Source organism: Osmerus mordax, chromosome 3, assembly GCF_038355195.1.
Source record: "Osmerus mordax isolate fOsmMor3 chromosome 3, fOsmMor3.pri, whole genome shotgun sequence".
NCBI lineage: Eukaryota > Metazoa > Chordata > Actinopteri > Osmeriformes > Osmeridae > Osmerus > Osmerus mordax.
The window spans coordinates 4,029,546-4,046,765 of record NC_090052.1 but is presented as its reverse complement, the minus strand read 5'-3'; the positions used below and the strand labels follow the sequence as shown (position 1 = coordinate 4,046,765).

At 49.2% G+C, this 17,220-nt stretch overlaps 3 protein-coding genes across 3 annotated transcripts in view; 2 read left to right on the top strand and 1 right to left on the bottom strand.

Annotated features, from left to right (window-relative positions):
• Positions 1–17,220, bottom strand: part of LOC136938472 (zinc finger protein 208-like) — a 129,760-nt gene that overhangs the window by 73,432 nt on the left and 39,108 nt on the right. The window lies entirely within an intron of this gene.
• Positions 2,182–17,220, top strand: part of LOC136937775 (zinc finger protein 271-like) — a 36,627-nt gene continuing 21,588 nt past the window's right edge. Inside the window, exon 1 of the mRNA XM_067230897.1 lies at positions 2,182–2,363. Coding sequence (XP_067086998.1) covers positions 2,182–2,363 — 182 coding nt within the window. The remainder of the gene's footprint in view (positions 2,364–17,220) is intronic.
• On the top strand, positions 10,267–16,002 carry LOC136937785 (toll-like receptor 2). Its single transcript, XM_067230908.1, has 4 exons — positions 10,267–10,427; positions 10,510–10,532; positions 10,622–11,012; positions 15,852–16,002. Exons 1-4 carry the CDS (start codon positions 10,267–10,269, stop codon positions 16,000–16,002), a joined length of 726 nt encoding a protein of 241 aa, XP_067087009.1.

Genomic DNA, 17,220 nt, shown 5'->3' with positions numbered 1-17,220 from the left:
ATTCAGGGACTTGGTAACGTAGCATTCTATCATGATAGCGCGACTCCTATGCGACTATCCGTGCTGCATACCCATAATCAATACTCCTGTCCTAACCTTGGTTAAAAGCTTACAGAAGCTAGGTTTAGCTGTAACAATATCCTGGGTAACATACAGTGTCACGCTGGCTGGCTGGCAGGTAGACCCAAATGCAAGACTCAGACCCAGGAATTAACTTAAAGATTTATTTAAACTACGTCGGAGAAAAGGCAGGGCTGCAGTAGCGGAGAATCCGGGGGGGAATGCTGGAGTGACGAGTCTGGAGCGGGCAGGGTTATGAACCGGGTCTGAAACTGAGTTATTAATACATTTACATTTAGTCATTTAGCAGAAGCTCTTATCCAGAGCGACTTACAGTAAGTACAGGGACATTCCCCCGAGGCAAGTAGGATGAAGTGCCTTGCCCAAGGACACAACGTCATTTCGTTGACATAGCCGATGTTTATGGCGTGAAATTAGTGCCAGGAGAGCGAGCTCTGTAAAAACGATTTGTAACTTACATTTACATTTAGTCATTTTAGGAAATTACTGACGCAGGGAGCGGCCAGTCAAGTATGAATGCAGGTGTGCAGTATTTACAACCAGCAATACCAAGAAAGGCCAGTATGTATTGTACACTGTATGGGTGCAGGTTATGTAATTACAATGGGCATGGTGCAGTCTCATCTAAAATAATCTCAATTGAACCATCATAAAGTCGGGGGAAATCACGAAACCATTTCTCTTGAAATGACACAGGGAGTCAGGTGGCTGAGCGGTTAGGTAAGCGGGCTAGTAATCAGAAGGTTGCCAGTTCGATTCCCGGCCATGCCAAATGACGTTGTGTCTTTGGGCAAGGCACTTCACCCTACTTGCCTCGGGGGGTATGTCCCTGTACTTACTGTAAGTCGCTCTGGATAAGAGCGTCTGCTAAAATGACTAAATGTAAATGTAATAGTTGGTAAATGCAAAAAGAGCCCAGCCTGTGTGTGTTGGGCGTCTGGTTTTGGAGAGAGGCCCTCTCTTACTGGAGGATAAATGTAAGAGTAGGGAGAGGTTGAGAAAGGTGGGCCATTTGGCTGGTCCTTCTCCCTCCCCCGGGGAGAGGAGACGCCAGGTCTGGTATCAGCCCTTTGAGGCTCACCCAGAAAGATAGTGGAGTTGTATGAGGCATCATATAATGCAATCAGAGGTTCTTGATTAGAAATAGCCGTGTTGAAGGTTTGACTCCACACAGGAGAAAAGCCCTACAGCTGTGACCTCTGTAGTAAAACTTTTAGACAGACTGGGGATTTAACAGTTCACCGCAGAATCCACACTGGAGAGAAGCCCTACAGCTGTGACCTCTGTGGTAAAACCTTTAGCAACGCTAGCAATCTCAGACGCATGTCCCACACCGGAGAGAAGCCCTAAGCAGTCCACACTGACTATTTATGTCAAACAAATGACCTATCGAATACAACGGTAACTGACCAGGGCTGTCTGCCAACATAGCCTACCCCATACCAGGCCAGAGTAAAACCTTTAAATATTCCCTTTTGCCCTTCAGCATGTACATGTTTGCCCCTTTTTGTGCTTTGTAGTTATGCCACCCAAGAAGAAGAAAGGGGACTTTTTCATAAAGCAGTGTAAGTCTAGCAAAATAACTAGTCACACAAACAAACTAGCAGTGGTAGTGACCAGGCTTCCAAATGCAGATTCTACCATGGAAAATAGTATTAACTGGTGATAGTATATGTTACCAGGGGTGTTGTTACACATGAAGCCCTACTGGGGCACAGGCCCTTATTCATATCCCTTTTTTTTCTTCAAAGCTTGCTGCGCACAATGCACTACTAGGCTATAGAAACTCGCCTTGCTTATTATATTGTTGTTATGTTTTAGTCAAAATAAGATGATTGGTAGGCCTATCATTTAGAAACTTTCTTTAGTTTTGTAATGTTTTCTTAGCCTACCTCAATTCTGACTTGTTTGCAGAGTCCGACACCTGGACTTCTGTGTGTGTGCTGCAGTGGCTATTTGGCAAGCTCAGAAGAGCTCACTGACATGGAATTCTGTGGGCATCGGTTTGTGTTTTCGGTTAAACTTTGACTTTAATTCAGCTTTGATTTTACAAGCGTCGATTGGGATACTGTGTTTATTTTTCCAGGATTATCAATCTAAATGAATGCACAAAAATGCCTCAATTTCAGAGCTCATAGCAGGATCCACACTAGAGAGAAGCCCTACAGCTGTGACCTCTGTGGTAAAACTTTTAGACAGACTGGGGATTTAACAGTTCACCGCAGAATCCACACTGGAGAGAAGCCCTACAGCTGTGACCTCTGTGGTAAAACCTTTAGACAGAATCCACACAGGAGAGAAGATTTAAGCAACCCACACTGACTATTTATGTCGAACAAATGACCTATTGAAGAGTCACCTGCTGATATTCACTATGCACTTCTATGATATAAAAACCAAGGGGGTGAAGTTGTCCCATCAGTCACCACTTGAGAGAACTTCTGTATGACCAACAGCTGGAAGAACTACTGGCCTCCACTGACTGGGACAGCACATGCAGAAGATCAATAACCAGAACAAGCAAGATGGGCAAGAATTATACTTTTTTTTATTGTTGTTTACTGTATTAGTGTTTATAGTTTCATTATCATGTTTTTTTGATTATCTAATTAAAGTCTTCATTTTGACACCATACTTTCAGAGTCAAGTTCCTCTATGGATACAATGTTTTAATATAATATTTTGTTAATTTTAACCTTTTTTATTTACATATCAGTCTTTTGAAAAGTATACAATAATGAAATAATGATTCCAGGTTGATCACTTCTAATTAGCAAAAATAAATAAATATGAATCTCAATGAATACAAAATATTACATTATACATTTAGAGGAAGACATTTGCCATTTTAATTACCCCTATTGGTACTTTATCATTTCACTTCATACCAACCATGCACTACATACAAATTAGAGTGCTCTTTACATTCTCAGCGTATTTAACTCCAAAGATGAAATAGATCCCCAGTTGGGCACCAACTCCCACTGAGATGTCCTCTACCTTTGCAATGTCCTTTCCATCCATGTGAAGAAAAATTTCACTTTCAGCACTTAAGGGGTTCCCACTCACCAGCAGCACTGGGGTTGGAGACTTTGCCATCTATGAAAAGCCCACAACAAATACAGTATCTTACATGAATACATGACATTTACACTGTGGTTTTCAAGCACTCTCCGTTTTATTGAACTGAATTAAAGAATTAGTCAGTGCATCTGATTGGAAAGTTATCTGAACATCAATTATATTACAGTATAGTACGTAATGTGTAGGCTAATCATATAGCCTATAATTTTGAAGAAAATCATATTACTATAAAGAAGAGTTGTATGCCAAATAAGTTTGTCACAGTGTTGTGTTTCTCCAGTAAATATAAACCTGAGAAACACACACCTCTCACCAAATGATCAACATTACATATGCAAAGTTTGTTTCCGTTTAATTTGTTTCAATTTTTTTATGTGCTCCTCTGATTAAACATTGCCCCCCCCCCCCCCCCCCCCCCCCCCCCCCCCCCCCCCCCCAGTAAAATTAGTGTAGAACCGCCACTGCTTAGCACACACTTAACACAAGTCTGTGGATACTTTTTCCATTACTTTCACACAGAATGCATTGAATGACTGCAATTTTTTGGGTTAAATCATTATAGTAACATTTTGAGAGCCAGCGTAGTCCTGCCAGAAAAATTCGCTATCGAGGATCTGTATTGTTTTTGACCCTTTACCTCAAAAGTCAGATTTACATAACGATCTGGCGGCTGGCGCACACCTGCGAGGATCACAATGTAGACTTGCAATGTAAATTGGTGTGTGAGTGTTGCCTATGAATATAATTCACAGCACAGAATATTCTCAATGAGTTGTCAGTGAGTAGGCCTACATGAGCATCTGTTGCATAATCACACATTAAGTCACGGACTGATCACGATAGGACTGATGAGTGTAGCATCTAGTCCAGGGCTCTTCAATAGGCGGCCCGCGGGCCCCCGGAGTGTGGTCCGGTAACCTCATTCAGTTTGTGACTATGACAACAAAAAAAACACTCGTGACCAGGGCCGGACTTACCATTGGGCTTGATTGGGCTCCAGCCCATGGGCCCCGTCCTGCAGGGGGCCCTGCCCGTTTACGTGCAGCGGAGGACTGAGCTATTAGCCAGAAAGCTAAGTTACGCTAGCAAGATTCATAGACAAGAACATTGTGTACGGTTGACAAACCGTAAATATAATTTGACAATATGTTTGACAAGAAGACTAGCTAGCTAACAAGCCATGTCATTGTCCCCAAATCAATATCAAGGTTTTAACAAACAAGGTATTGGCCATATACTAGTACTAGGCTACAGTACGGCCGCAGCATGTGTAGCGGGTTGAATAGCAAATGGATGATCTCAGTCGCAATCTCACTCAAGAACTCCCAAAATATAGACAATTCATCAAATGCCCTACCAGAGAAGGAAACACCTTGGATCACTGCTACTCTACAATCAGCAAAGCATACCATGCGGTCCCCCGAGCAGCACTGGGTCACTCTGACCACGCCATGGTCCACCTGATTCCTGCATACAGGCAGAAGCTAAAGCGCTGTAAGCCTGCTGTGAGGACATCAAAACAGTGGACCAGTGAAGCTATGGAGGATCTGCGGGCGTGCTTGGACTGCACTGACTGGGACATGTTCACGATTGCTACCAATAGTCTGGATGAGCTCACAGAGGCTGTGACATCATACATCAGCTTCTGTGAGGACTGCTGTATACCAACACGCACCAGGGTAAGCTACAACAACGACAAACCCTGGTTTACAGCTAAACTCAGAAGGTTGAGGTCAGAGAAAGAGGCCGCGTTTAGGAGTGGGGACAAAGACAGTTTCAAGGAGTCGAAGAACAGGTTTAGCAAGGCGGTGAGGGACTGTACTCAGAGAGACTAAAACACCAATTCTCTGCAAACGACTCTGCTTCTGTCTGGAGAGGGCTCAGGCAGATTACCAACTACAAGCCCAGAGCCCCCCACTCCACTAACGACTCCAGCCTGGCCAACGACCTGAATGAGTTCTACTGCAGATTTGAAAGACAATTGGACAGTCCTGAACTACCCCTTCCCACCCAGGAGGCCTCCCACCTCCCCCCCTCTACAGTGACGACTCTCTCCATTCAGGAGGGTGAAGTTAACAGACTTTTCAAGAGGCAGAATCCCCGCAAAGCAGCTGGGCCGGACTCTGTCTCTCCAGCTACCTTCAAGCACTGCGCTGACCAGCTGTTTCCGGTGTTTACCTACATCTTTAACACCTCCCTTGAGACATGCCATGTGCCAGCCTGTCTCAAGTCCTCCACCATCATCCCTGTGCCCAAAAAGCCAAGGCCAACAGGACATAATGACTACAGACCCGTCGCCCTGACCTCTGTGGTAATGAAGTCTTTCGAGCGCCTGGTGCTGGCACACCTTAAATCCATCACTGACCCTCTACTGGACCCCCTGCAGTTTGCCTACAGAGCCAACAGGTCTGTAGACGATGCAGTTAACATGGCCCTCCACTTCACCCTACAGCACCTGGACTCCCCAGCATCCTATGCCAGGATCCTGTTTGTGGACTTCAGCACTGCCTTCAATACCATCATCCCCGCCCTGCTTCAGGACAAGCTCTCCCAGCTGAACGTGCCTGATTCTACCTGCAGGTGGATCACAGACTTCCTGTCTGACAGGAAGCAGTGCGTTAAGCTGGGAACACAAGTCTCTGACTCCCGGTCCATCAGCACCGGATCACCTCAGGGCTGCGTCCTTTCTACTCTGCTCTTCTCCCTGTACACCAACAGTTGCACCTCCAGTCATCCGTCCGTCAAACTCCTGAAGTTTGCGGACGACACCACCCTTATTGGGCTCATCTCTGGTGGAGACGGGTTTGATTATAGGTGGGAAGCGGCCAACCTGGTGACCTGGTGCAGCCAGAAAAACTTAGAGCTCAATGCTCTTAAGACAGTGGAGATGGTTGTGGACTTCAGGAGGAACACAGCCCCACTCACCCCCATCACCCTGTGTGACTCCCCAGTCAACACTGTGGAGTCCTTCCGCTTCCTGGGCACTATCCTCTCCCAGGACCTCAAGTGGGAACTGAACATCAGCTCCCTCATCAAGAAAGCACAACAGAGAATGTACTTCCTTCGGCAGCTGAAGAAGGTCAACCTGCCAAAGACAATGATGGTGCACTTCTACTCAGCCATCATTGAGTCCATCCTCACCTCCTCCATCACCGTCTGGTACACTGCTGCCACTGCCAAGGACAAGAGCAGACTGCAGCGTATCATCTGCACTGCTGAGAAGGTGATTTGCTGCAATCTGCCTACCCTCGAGGACCTGCACACCTCGAGGACCCTGAGGCGAGCGAGGAAGATTGTGGACAACTCCTCCCACCCTGGACACTTCCTGTTTCAGTCACTCCCCTCCGGCAGAAGGCTGCGGACCAATACCTCACGCCACAAAAACAGTTTCTTCCCTTCCGCTGTTGGCCTCTTCAACAAGGCCAAGGGACCACACTGACTCTAATGACTTCTTGCTTAAAACACACTGCTTTTTGCACTGCATTACAAAATTGTATCTTGTACATTTGTATTTTTTGTAATATTTGTATTTTTATATTGTAATTTACGGCAACTTATATTTTATTTTATTGTATATTTAATTATATTCTAATCCCACTTAGTACTGCTAGTTTATGTACCCTTAGTATAGATAGTCCACATATTAAAATTTTTGGTCCCTATATGTTTATTGTATGCACCTTCCTGCCAAAGCAGATTCCTTGTCTGTGCAAACTTTCATGGCGAATAAATCCCATTCTGATTCTGAGATGATCGCATCAAAGTTGACATATTCTCCAAACAGTAATTATAATTTGACAGTATGTTTAACAAAAAGACTAGCCAGCAATCTAGCCATGTCATTGTCCCCAAATGAAATCAAGATTTTTATGTGTTGGCCGCAGCATGTCTGAAGTAGAGCTAGGTTGACTAGCGAGGTGAATCGAATGGGATGTGAGATGAGCGGTTACGTGACACTGACTGACACAGTAAATTCAGAAAAGGAACATTTTCCAAATAGGTTAAAAGAAATATTGAAGTCACTCATTGTTGTAATTACATGTTAGCTTGGTAAAGTTTCTCAAAATTGTAAACGGAGGTTTTGACTGCGTGACTGCGTCCCTGATGTTATTGTTACTTATTTCAGACACTTTGTACAGGCTCATACCAGGGAAAGATGTTCTTTGCTCATACAACGTAGCCAGCTCAATAATTTAGAACGGTGAAAAGTTTAGCTGGAACTACTTGGCTGATTGGCTGCAGCCAATCAGAATCGAGTATTCACCCAGACCATGGTATTTTAGATGCGTTCGACTTCATGCAGCGCCGGCGTCGTCTGCAGCCGCCTGCAGCCCGGCTGACTTGAAGCAGCCAATGGCATTCTCAGATTCAAGGCAGCCGGCTGCGGTGCTGCATGAAGTCAGTCCATGTCGAACGCGCCTAATAACTTGTGTTAAAATGTTTTGTCATTGGGGAACATTTAGTCATTGAATCGTTAATTCAGGAGATTCGTTCAAAAATGCTGATTCATCCATGAAACAAGTGAAGTATTTGAGTAGTTGAATCATGCATTCAAACCAAGTTTTTTTTTAATAATTCAGATTAGTTAAACATTTTAAATAGACTTCAGCAATTCACATAAATAATGTTATTTTGTTTAGTTGTTTGTTCAGAATCGTGATCTCTAAATACATATAGTAGCTTGTGTATGTATCATTTTGTTCTATTTAAAGTCATGTATAGTTGGTAGGGCCCGAAAATGACCCAAGCCCAGGGGCCCCCACCGCCCTTAGTCTTCCATTGTTGTTAGTTAATTGCATTTTCTCCAATTGTCTGTTAATATGGCTTGGTTATTGCTCACCTGGTTTGATTTTTGAATCCTTGGGCCTATGCGGCCTCTTGGGCATATGTTGTTATATGCACTTACAAAATATAATATATTAACTCCTGCAGTATGTTGTTGTAATTTCTTTATTTGTTACCGTGATTACTCATATCCTCCGGCCCCTGACTTTGCCTCAGTTTCAAGAACCGGCCCCAGCTCCAAACTAATTGAAGAGCCCTGATCTGGTCTGTGGCTGCCTTGATTTACTACCGAGTGGTGCAGCACAGGCTACCGCTGCCATCTAGTGGTAGACTGTGGTAATGCACGCAACCACACTCCCATGTTACGAGTGGAATACATCGTTTTCACAAAGTGCAGTGATACACGTCCCGTTGCAGCAATTTAAAATGTTCTAGAAGAGGGTTTTTGTGTTGGCCTCAGAGGCATGTATACCAGAACATGACATCGAGACATGTTATCATTCTTCATGTTGAATTTACATTCACACAGAGAAGCCTGACGCCTTCTGAAGGCTATGACTTTACCTTCGTTCATCCAGCTTCATAGACAGAACCAAGTGACATGTTTATTTTTAGAACAAAAGTAGAAGTACAAATCTTAGGATGGGCAGTATTTTTGTGAGTTAATCTTAATATTTGGTAAATGCGAAAATAGCCCAGCCTGTGTGTGTTGGGTGTCTGGTTTTGGAGAGAGGCCCTCTCTTACTGGATGATAAATGTAAGAACCTTAAGGTTCCTTATATAAATAGTATTTCGCAAACCTGGACTTTGTGTTCACAAACATTTTTCACCTTTATTGGAACATTTCATATGAATCATCTTAGACCAACAGATCAATGATCAGTAAATATGCAGGATGAAAAAGATATAATGACTGATTGATGGCTGATTGGATGTTGCAGTGTTGTGGTCATGTGAGCCCCAGACTGATGGCTGATTGGATGTTACAGTGTTTTGGTCATGTGACCCCCAGACTGATGGCTAATTGGATGTTACAGTGTTGTGCTTCCAACACTGACAGGATGTGTGTGTGACTCTCTACTGACAAGGCTGGTGGCAGAGACCACTGGACACCGTGTGTGTATACGTGTGTGTGTATACGTGTGTGTATACATGTGTGTGTGTATATACGTGTATATGTGTGCGTGTACGTGTGTGTACGTGTGTGTGCTGAAGCTTCAGAATGTCACCCTCACACACCCTCCCTTAGACACGGCTGGAGTTTGAACATGTATTTAACACAGATGTTGTTACGGTTATTTTAGGGTTCCTCTTTTTAGATCATGTGAATAACCTTCTACTTTATCTGTCTCTCTTTGTCTCTCACTGTCTCTCTCTGTCTCTCTCTCTCTGTGTTGGACTCTGTGACAGTTTCATATAATAATCTCCTAGTTTTACTCACTGCACTGAAATAAAAACCCATATAGAATTCCTCTGTGTTTGCAGGTTATTTTGAAAGTGTTTGTATCAGAAGACCTGTGTGTGTGTGTTTGTTTCACCCTGGGCCTTAGGGGAGATCATTGTCATGGGAAGAACAAAATGCTCATATCCTCTTTTTAAGTTTTTACACTGAACAGGCAGAACACACACACACACACATGATGAGACAGTCCTCTCATTCCGAAGAGAGTAGGACTTCCTCCCTCTGTACCTCTGTCAGTCCAGACGCAAACACGCTCACACACTCTCTCTCACACACTCTCTCTCACACACTCTCTCTCACACACAGAAGGAGAACCACACAGAAGAACTTCAAAAAGGTACAGTCTTCCATCCCTCGCTCTTTTTCTGCAGTTTACAGAACATTTACATTACATTTACATTTAGTCATTTAGCAGACACTCTTATCCAGAGCGACTTACAGTAAGTACAGGGACATTCCCCCAAGGCAAGTAGGGTGAAGTTCCTTGCCCAAGGACTACACAGCCGGGAATCGAACTAGCAACCTTCTGATTACTAGCCCGATTCCCTAACCTCAGCCACCTGACTCCCTAACATGCTTGACTAACCCCTCCCTCTCTCTCTCTCCAGCCATGCCTTTGCCACTCTTCTTCCTCCTCCTCCTCTCCGGGGTCAGAGGTCAGATCCGGGGGTGAGGTCTGAGGGGGGGACGGCGTGCGGCTGTGACGCGCGTCAGGTGTGTGACTGCTCCTCCAGGAACCTGACCCTTATCCCCAAGGTCCCTCTCCACGTCGTCGCCCTCGACCTCTCCCTCAACCGCCGCGGTGACCAACGCCGACCTCGCCGCCTACGCTCGCCTCACCACCCTGCGTCTCCATGGCAACCGCCTTTGGAGCGTGGCGGGGAGGGCGTTCCCGGTCGCAAGGGAGACTGGAGCGTCTGGACCTGTCGGCCAATCAGCTGGCCAGCCTGAACGCTGATTGGTTCACAGGGCTGCTGTCTCTCACTCACCTCAATCTTCTGGACAACCCCTACAGGTAGGTGTGTGTGTGTGTGAGGGAAGGAGTGTGTATGTGAGGGAAGGAGTGTGTGAGGTAAGGAGTGTGTGTGTGAGGGAAGGAGTGTGTATGTGAGGAAGGAGTGTGTGTGTGAGAGAAGGAGTGTGTGTGTGAGAGAGAGAGTTTGAAGGAGGGAGTGTGCCCTATATTGATCTCACCCCTGCCCCGCCCAGGTCCCTGGGCCCCCCGCCCCCTGTTCCAGGGCCTGCTGTCCCTACGGACCCTCCGCCTGGGGGGCCCCTCCCTGGAGGAGCTCCGGAGCCACGACCTGGCAGGGGTGGGCCGGCTGGACCTCCTGGAGCTGCACGCCAACCACCTCCGCCACTACGACCCGGGTTCCCTGTCCCGGCCCTGGCCCCTGGGCGCGGCCACCCTCAGCCTGCGGGAGCCCTTCCTGACCAACCAGACGCTGGCGGAGGCTGTCCTGGACGACGTGTCGTACCCAGAGACGCCGCTGACCCTGTGCGACCTCCAGATTGCCGGGAACGTATCGGTGCGTCCGTTTGCCGCCGTGGCACGGCGCAGCCTGCGCTCGCTGTCGCACAGCAACAGCAGGTGTTACACGTCTGTTTCATTTCACGCACAACAAACGTAAGCTAGTCTATGAAGCTACCATGGAGCTGTACTCTTGTACTCTGCTGTAATCTACTGTTTTAGGATTCTCTGTTCTCCTCTTCCCTCTCCTCTTCTCTCCTTTCAATGTGTGTGAACAAAACATTTCTATAGGTTGGAAAAGAAAGTTTCCCCAAACATTTCTACAGGTGAAAAAAAAGGTTCTACAGATTGAAAAAATATTTTAGAAAAAAAGGAACTAAAAAGGTTTGCATCATTAATGAGTACTTGATGAGGACTCTGCCATACTATACTGTACTCTAGAGTATTTTTACTTAAAAAGAATACAATAAAGTTTAGATTTTTTTGTTCTCGAAAGTTTGAAAAGATTTTTCGTACATACATTTTTTTATGAGGACTCTACTGTACTGTATTGTGCTCTGCCTAAATCAGTTTTAGGCCTCTCTGTTCCTCCTCTCTCTCTCTCTCTCTCTCTCCTCTCTCTCTCTCTCTCTCTCTCTCTCTCTCTCTCTCTCTCTCTCTCTCTCTCTCTCTCTCTTTACCCTCTCTCTCCTCTCTCCTTTCACTGTGTGAAAAAACTTTTGAAAAAACCTGTAACTGTTTTGTGTCGTGTGTAAAACAATTACATTTTGAAATGTAATTTCAAATGCAATGTAATGTTAAAAAAAAAAACGGTTTGAAAAAAAGTTTCACAAAAGAAGTTTCCATCATTGATAAGTACCCCCCTCCCTCCTCCATCCCTTCCCTTCTCTCCCCCTCCCCTCTCTCCTCTTTCCCCACTCCTCCCCTCCCTCCTCCATCCCTTCCCTTCTCTCCCCCTCCCCTCTCTCCTCTTCCCCACTCCTCCCCTCCCTCCTCCATCCCTTCCCTTCTCTCCCCCTCCCCTCCCTCCTCCATCCCTTCCCTTCTCTCCCCCTCCCCTCTCTCCTCCATCCCTTCCCTTCTCTCCCCCTCCCCTCTCTCCTCTTTCCCCACTCCTCCCCTCCCTCCTCCATCCCTTCCCTTCTCTCCCCCTCCCCTCTCTCCTCCATCCCTTCCCTTCTCTCCCCCTCCCCTCTCTCCTCCATCCCTTCCCTTCTCTCCCCCTCCCCTCTCTCCTCTTTCCCCACTCCTCCCTCCCTCCTCCTCCATCCCTTCCCTTCTCTCCCCCTCCCCTCTCTCCTCCATCCCTTCCCTTCTCTCCCCCTCCCCTCTCTCCTCCATCCCTTCCCTTCTCTCCCCCTCCCCTCTCTCCTCTTTCCCCACTCCTCCCCTCCCTCCTCCATCCCTTCCCTTCTCTCCCCCTCCCCTCTCTCCTCCATCCCTTCCCTTCTCTCCCCCTCCCCTCTCTCCTCCATCCCTTCCCTTCTCTCCCCCTCCCCTCTCTCCTCTTCCCCACTCCTCCCCTCCCTCCTCCATCCCTTCCCTTCTCTCCCCCTCCCCTCTCTCCTCCATCCCTTCCCTTCTCTCCCCCTCCCCTCCCTCCTCCATCCCTTCCCTTCTCTCCCCCTCCCCTCTCTCCCCATCCCTTCCCTTCTCTCCCCCTCCCCTCTCTCCTCCATCCCTTCCCTTCTCTCCCCCTCCCCTCCCTCCTCCATCCCTTCCCTTCTCTCCCCCTCCCCTCTCTCCTCTTTCCCCACTCCTCCCCTCCCTCCTCCATCCCTTCCCTTCTCTCCCCCTCCCCTCCCTCCTCCATCCCTTCCCTTCTCTCCCCCTCCCCTCTCTCCTCCATCCCTTCCCTTCTCTCCCCCTCCCCTCTCTCCTCTTTCCCCACTCCTCCCCTCCCTCCTCCATCCCTTCCCTTCTCTCCCCCTCCCCTCTCTCCTCCATCCCTTCCCTTCTCTCCCCCTCCCCTCTCTCCTCCATCCCTTCCCTTCTCTCCCCCTCCCCTCTCTCCTCTTTCCCCACTCCTCCCCTCCCCCCTCCATCCCTTCCCTCTCTCCCCCCCCCCTCCCCCTCCTCCCTCCATCCCTTCCCTTCTCTCCCCCTCCCCTCACTCCTCCATCCCTTCCCTCTCTCCCCCTCCCCTCTCTCCTCTTCCCCACACCTCCCCTCCCTCCTCCACCCTTCCCTTCTCTCCCCCCACCCCTCCCTCCTCCATCCCTCCCTTCTCTCCCCCACCCCTCTCACCTCCATCCCTTCCCTTCTCTCCCCCCACCCCTCTCTCCTCTTCCCCCACTCCTCCCTCCCTCCACCACCCTTCCCACTCACCCCCTCCCCACCCTCCTCCCACCCACCCCTCACTCCCCCCACCCCTCTCTCCACCATCCCTTCCCTTCTCTCCCCCTCCCCTCCCTCCTCCATCCCTTCCCTTCTCTCCCCCTCCCCTCTCTCCTCCATCCCTTCCCTTCACTCCCCCCTCCCCTCTCTCCTCTTTCCCCACTCCTCCCCTCCCTCCTCCATCCCTTCCCTTCTCTCCCCCTCCCCTCTCTCCTCCATCCCTTCCCTTCTCTCCCCCTCCCCTCTCTCCTCTTTCCCTTCCCTTCTCTCCCCCTCCCCTCTCTCCTCCATCCCTTCCCTTCTCTCCCCCTCCCCTCTCTCCTCCATCCCTTCCCTTCTCTCCCCCTCCCCTCTCTCCTCCATCCCTTCCCTTCTCTCCCCCTCCCCTCTCTCCTCCATCCCTTCCCTTCTCTCCCCCTCCCCTCTCTCCTCTTTCCCTTCCCTTCTCTCCCCCTCCCCTCTCTCCTCCATCCCTTCCCTTCTCTCCCCCTCCCCTCTCTCCTCCATCCCTTCCCTTCTCTCCCCCTCCCCTCCCTCCTCCATCCCTTCCCTTCTCTCCCCCTCCCCTCTCTCCTCCATCCCTTCCCTTCTCTCCCCCTCCCCTCTCTCCTCTTTCCCCACTCCTCCCCTCCCTCCTCCATCCCTTCCCTTCTCTCCCCCTCCCCTCTCTCCTCCATCCCTTCCCTTCTCTCCCCCTCCCCTCTCTCCTCTTTCCCTTCCCTTCTCTCCCCCTCCCCTCTCTCCTCCATCCCTTCCCTTCTCTCCCCCTCCCCTCTCTCCTCCATCCCTTCCCTTCTCTCCCCCTCCCCTCTCTCCTCCATCCCTTCCCTTCTCTCCCCCTCCCCTCCCTCCTCCATCCCTTCCCTTCTCTCCCCTTCCCTTCTCTCCCCCTCCCCTCTCTCCTCCATCCCTTCCCTTCTCTCCCCCTCCCCTCCCTCCTCCATCCCTTCCCTTCTCTCCCCTTCCCTTCTCTCCCCCTCCCCTCTCTCCTCCATCCCTTCCCTTCTCTCCCCCTCCCCTCTCTCCTCTTTCCCCACTCCTCCCCTCCCTCCTCCATCCCTTCCCTTCTCTCCCCCCTCCCCTCTCTCCTCCATCCCTTCCCTTCTCTCCCCCTCCCCTCTCTCCTCTTTCCCCACTCCTCCCCTCCCTCCTCCATCCCTTCCCTTCTCTCCCCCTCCCCTCTCTCCTCCATCCCTTCCCTTCTCTCCCCCTCCCCTCTCTCCTCTTTCCCTTCCCTTCTCTCCCCCTCCCCTCTCTCCTCCATCCCTTCCCTTCTCTCCCCCTCCCCTCTCTCCTCCATCCCTTCCCTTCTCTCCCCCTCCCCTCTCTCCTCCATCCCTTCCCTTCTCTCCCCCTCCCCTCTCTCCTCCATCCCTTCCCTTCTCTCCCCCTCCCCTCTCTCCTCTTTCCCTTCCCTTCTCTCCCCCTCCCCTCTCTCCTCCATCCCTTCCCTTCTCTCCCCCTCCCCTCTCTCCTCCATCCCTTCCCTTCTCTCCCCCTCCCCTCCCTCCTCCATCCCTTCCCTTCTCTCCCCCTCCCCTCTCTCCTCCATCCCTTCCCTTCTCTCCCCCTCCCCTCTCTCCTCTTTCCCCACTCCTCCCCTCCCTCCTCCATCCCTTCCCTTCTCTCCCCCTCCCCTCTCTCCTCCATCCCTTCCCTTCTCTCCCCCTCCCCTCTCTCCTCTTTCCCTTCCCTTCTCTCCCCCTCCCCTCTCTCCTCCATCCCTTCCCTTCTCTCCCCCTCCCCTCTCTCCTCCATCCCTTCCCTTCTCTCCCCCTCCCCTCTCTCCTCCATCCCTTCCCTTCTCTCCCCCTCCCCTCCCTCCTCCATCCCTTCCCTTCTCTCCCCTTCCCTTCTCTCCCCCTCCCCTCTCTCCTCCATCCCTTCCCTTCTCTCCCCCTCCCCTCCCTCCTCCATCCCTTCCCTTCTCTCCCCTTCCCTTCTCTCCCCCTCCCCTCTCTCCTCCATCCCTTCCCTTCTCTCCCCCTCCCCTCTCTCCTCTTTCCCCACTCCTCCCCTCCCTTCCCCAGGCCTTCAGGGCTGCAGGACCCTGGTCCTCAGGGTCCGCTGTCCTGCATGTTCTAGATGTTTCCCTGCTCCGGCACACCTGATTCTAATGAATGGGTCGTTATCAAGCTTCCACAGAGCCTCATAATATGTTATCATTCTTCATGTTGAATTTACATTCACACAGAGAAGCCTGACTCACCTTCTGAAGGGTATCCATAGACAGAACCCAATGACATGGTTTATTAATTTTTTATTGAGTACAAATCTGAGGATGGGCAGTATTTTTGTGAGTCAATGTTCGTAATAGTTGGTAAATGCAAAAAGAGCCCAGCCTGTGTGTGTTGGGCGTCTGGTTTTGGAGAGAGGCCCTCTCTTACTGGAGGATAAATGTAAGAAGCTTATGGTTCCTTATATAAATATTATTTCGCAAACCTGGACTTTGTGTTCACAAAAAAATGTTTTCCTTTATTGGAACATTTCATATGAATCATCTTAGACCAACAGATCAATGATTTCCTATTCGGAACCGTGATTACAGGCTTTCTGCTGATTGGATTGGGCGCTGCCCTTGCTTAACGGAAAACTTATGAAACGGTAAACAGCTGTCAAAAGCCCCCTAAGGCTGCCCGACATGATTGATGCGCTGCCCAGAGCTGTTGCAGCTCAGACTGTGGCTTTTAACCGCACTTTGGATAACAACACGGAGAAGCTCGCGGCTCTGCAAAGGAAGTTGGACCGACTCGGAGACCTGTTGGACAAAGAAAATGAGTAGACGTGAAAATGTAATGCGGCTACTCGCCCAAACAACCCCAATCTTATCTGCTTTCGGCCCGATACCCTGCACAGGCCTTGGCCAAGGCCGTTGCTGGGACAACAACTCCCCTGGAGAGTGCTGCTGCGAGACTCTCTTGCAGTCCTTCCTCCTCCCCCCTTCAAACAGACACCTTTGGATTGTTGTCTCTGTCTGGGGCATGAGCAAGGCTGTCTCCATGGCAATACAATCTGCGAACTGAGAATCTGACTGATTGTGGCCGAGGCGAAGGCGACAACCCAGGCCTACTTTCAACTACTACAGATATGCCATCACGCCCACCGACCCCCATCCAACGCCTTCGGCTGCTTCGTTCCCCCAGTGTGACAGGCGGGTCTGTGACCAGCGCCTATCATGGCTGCAGGACCAGATGGCTGCTTGTTGCGCTGGCTTACCTCCATCCCCCAACCCCCCCTACCCGTTGCAAGTCATGAGTTTCTGTAATGTTGTAAAATGTATGTGCTTATGTGCTGAGTTTTTTTTTTCCTGTTCCCACACTGTACTCCTCTAGGAGCATAGTCTAGGGGTTGCCTTTTTTTCTCTCCTCCCCTCTCCGCATGTTATGCTGAAATTTATACCCCTTTGTTACTTGTAAACGGTAGCGGCGCTTGTGTAGCGGCCATGGAGATCTCGTGCAGGAGTGCATGGAGAATACCAAATCAAATCCTAGTATCTGTATACATGGCAAAATAAAGTTGAATTGAATTGAATTAAATATGCAGGATTAAAAAGATAAATGAAGATAATGGAATAAATAGAATACAAACACAGACAGATATGTCTCTGTGGTTTTATTTGCCCTGTAAAATGAACACGTGTCTAATCATATAGCCTATAATTTTAAGAAAAACAAATTACTATAAAAAGGAGTTGTATGCCAAAGAAGTTTTGTCACAGTGTTTTGTGTTTCTCCAGTAAAAAATAAACCTGAGAAACATACACCTCTCACCGAATGATCAACATTACATATGCAAAGTGGCCCATTATGACAGACAAAATATGTCATTTATATGTGAAAGTTGCAGATCTCCTACTGGCCAATCATACTCGATCGTGGGCGGAGACTAGACAGAGAAAACTCCTTAAGGCTCCAGAGAGACTACAGAGACTCAACCAGAGAGACTACAGAGAGAGACTCAACTAGAAACAGCAGTAACCAGACAGAGAATCAACAAAAGA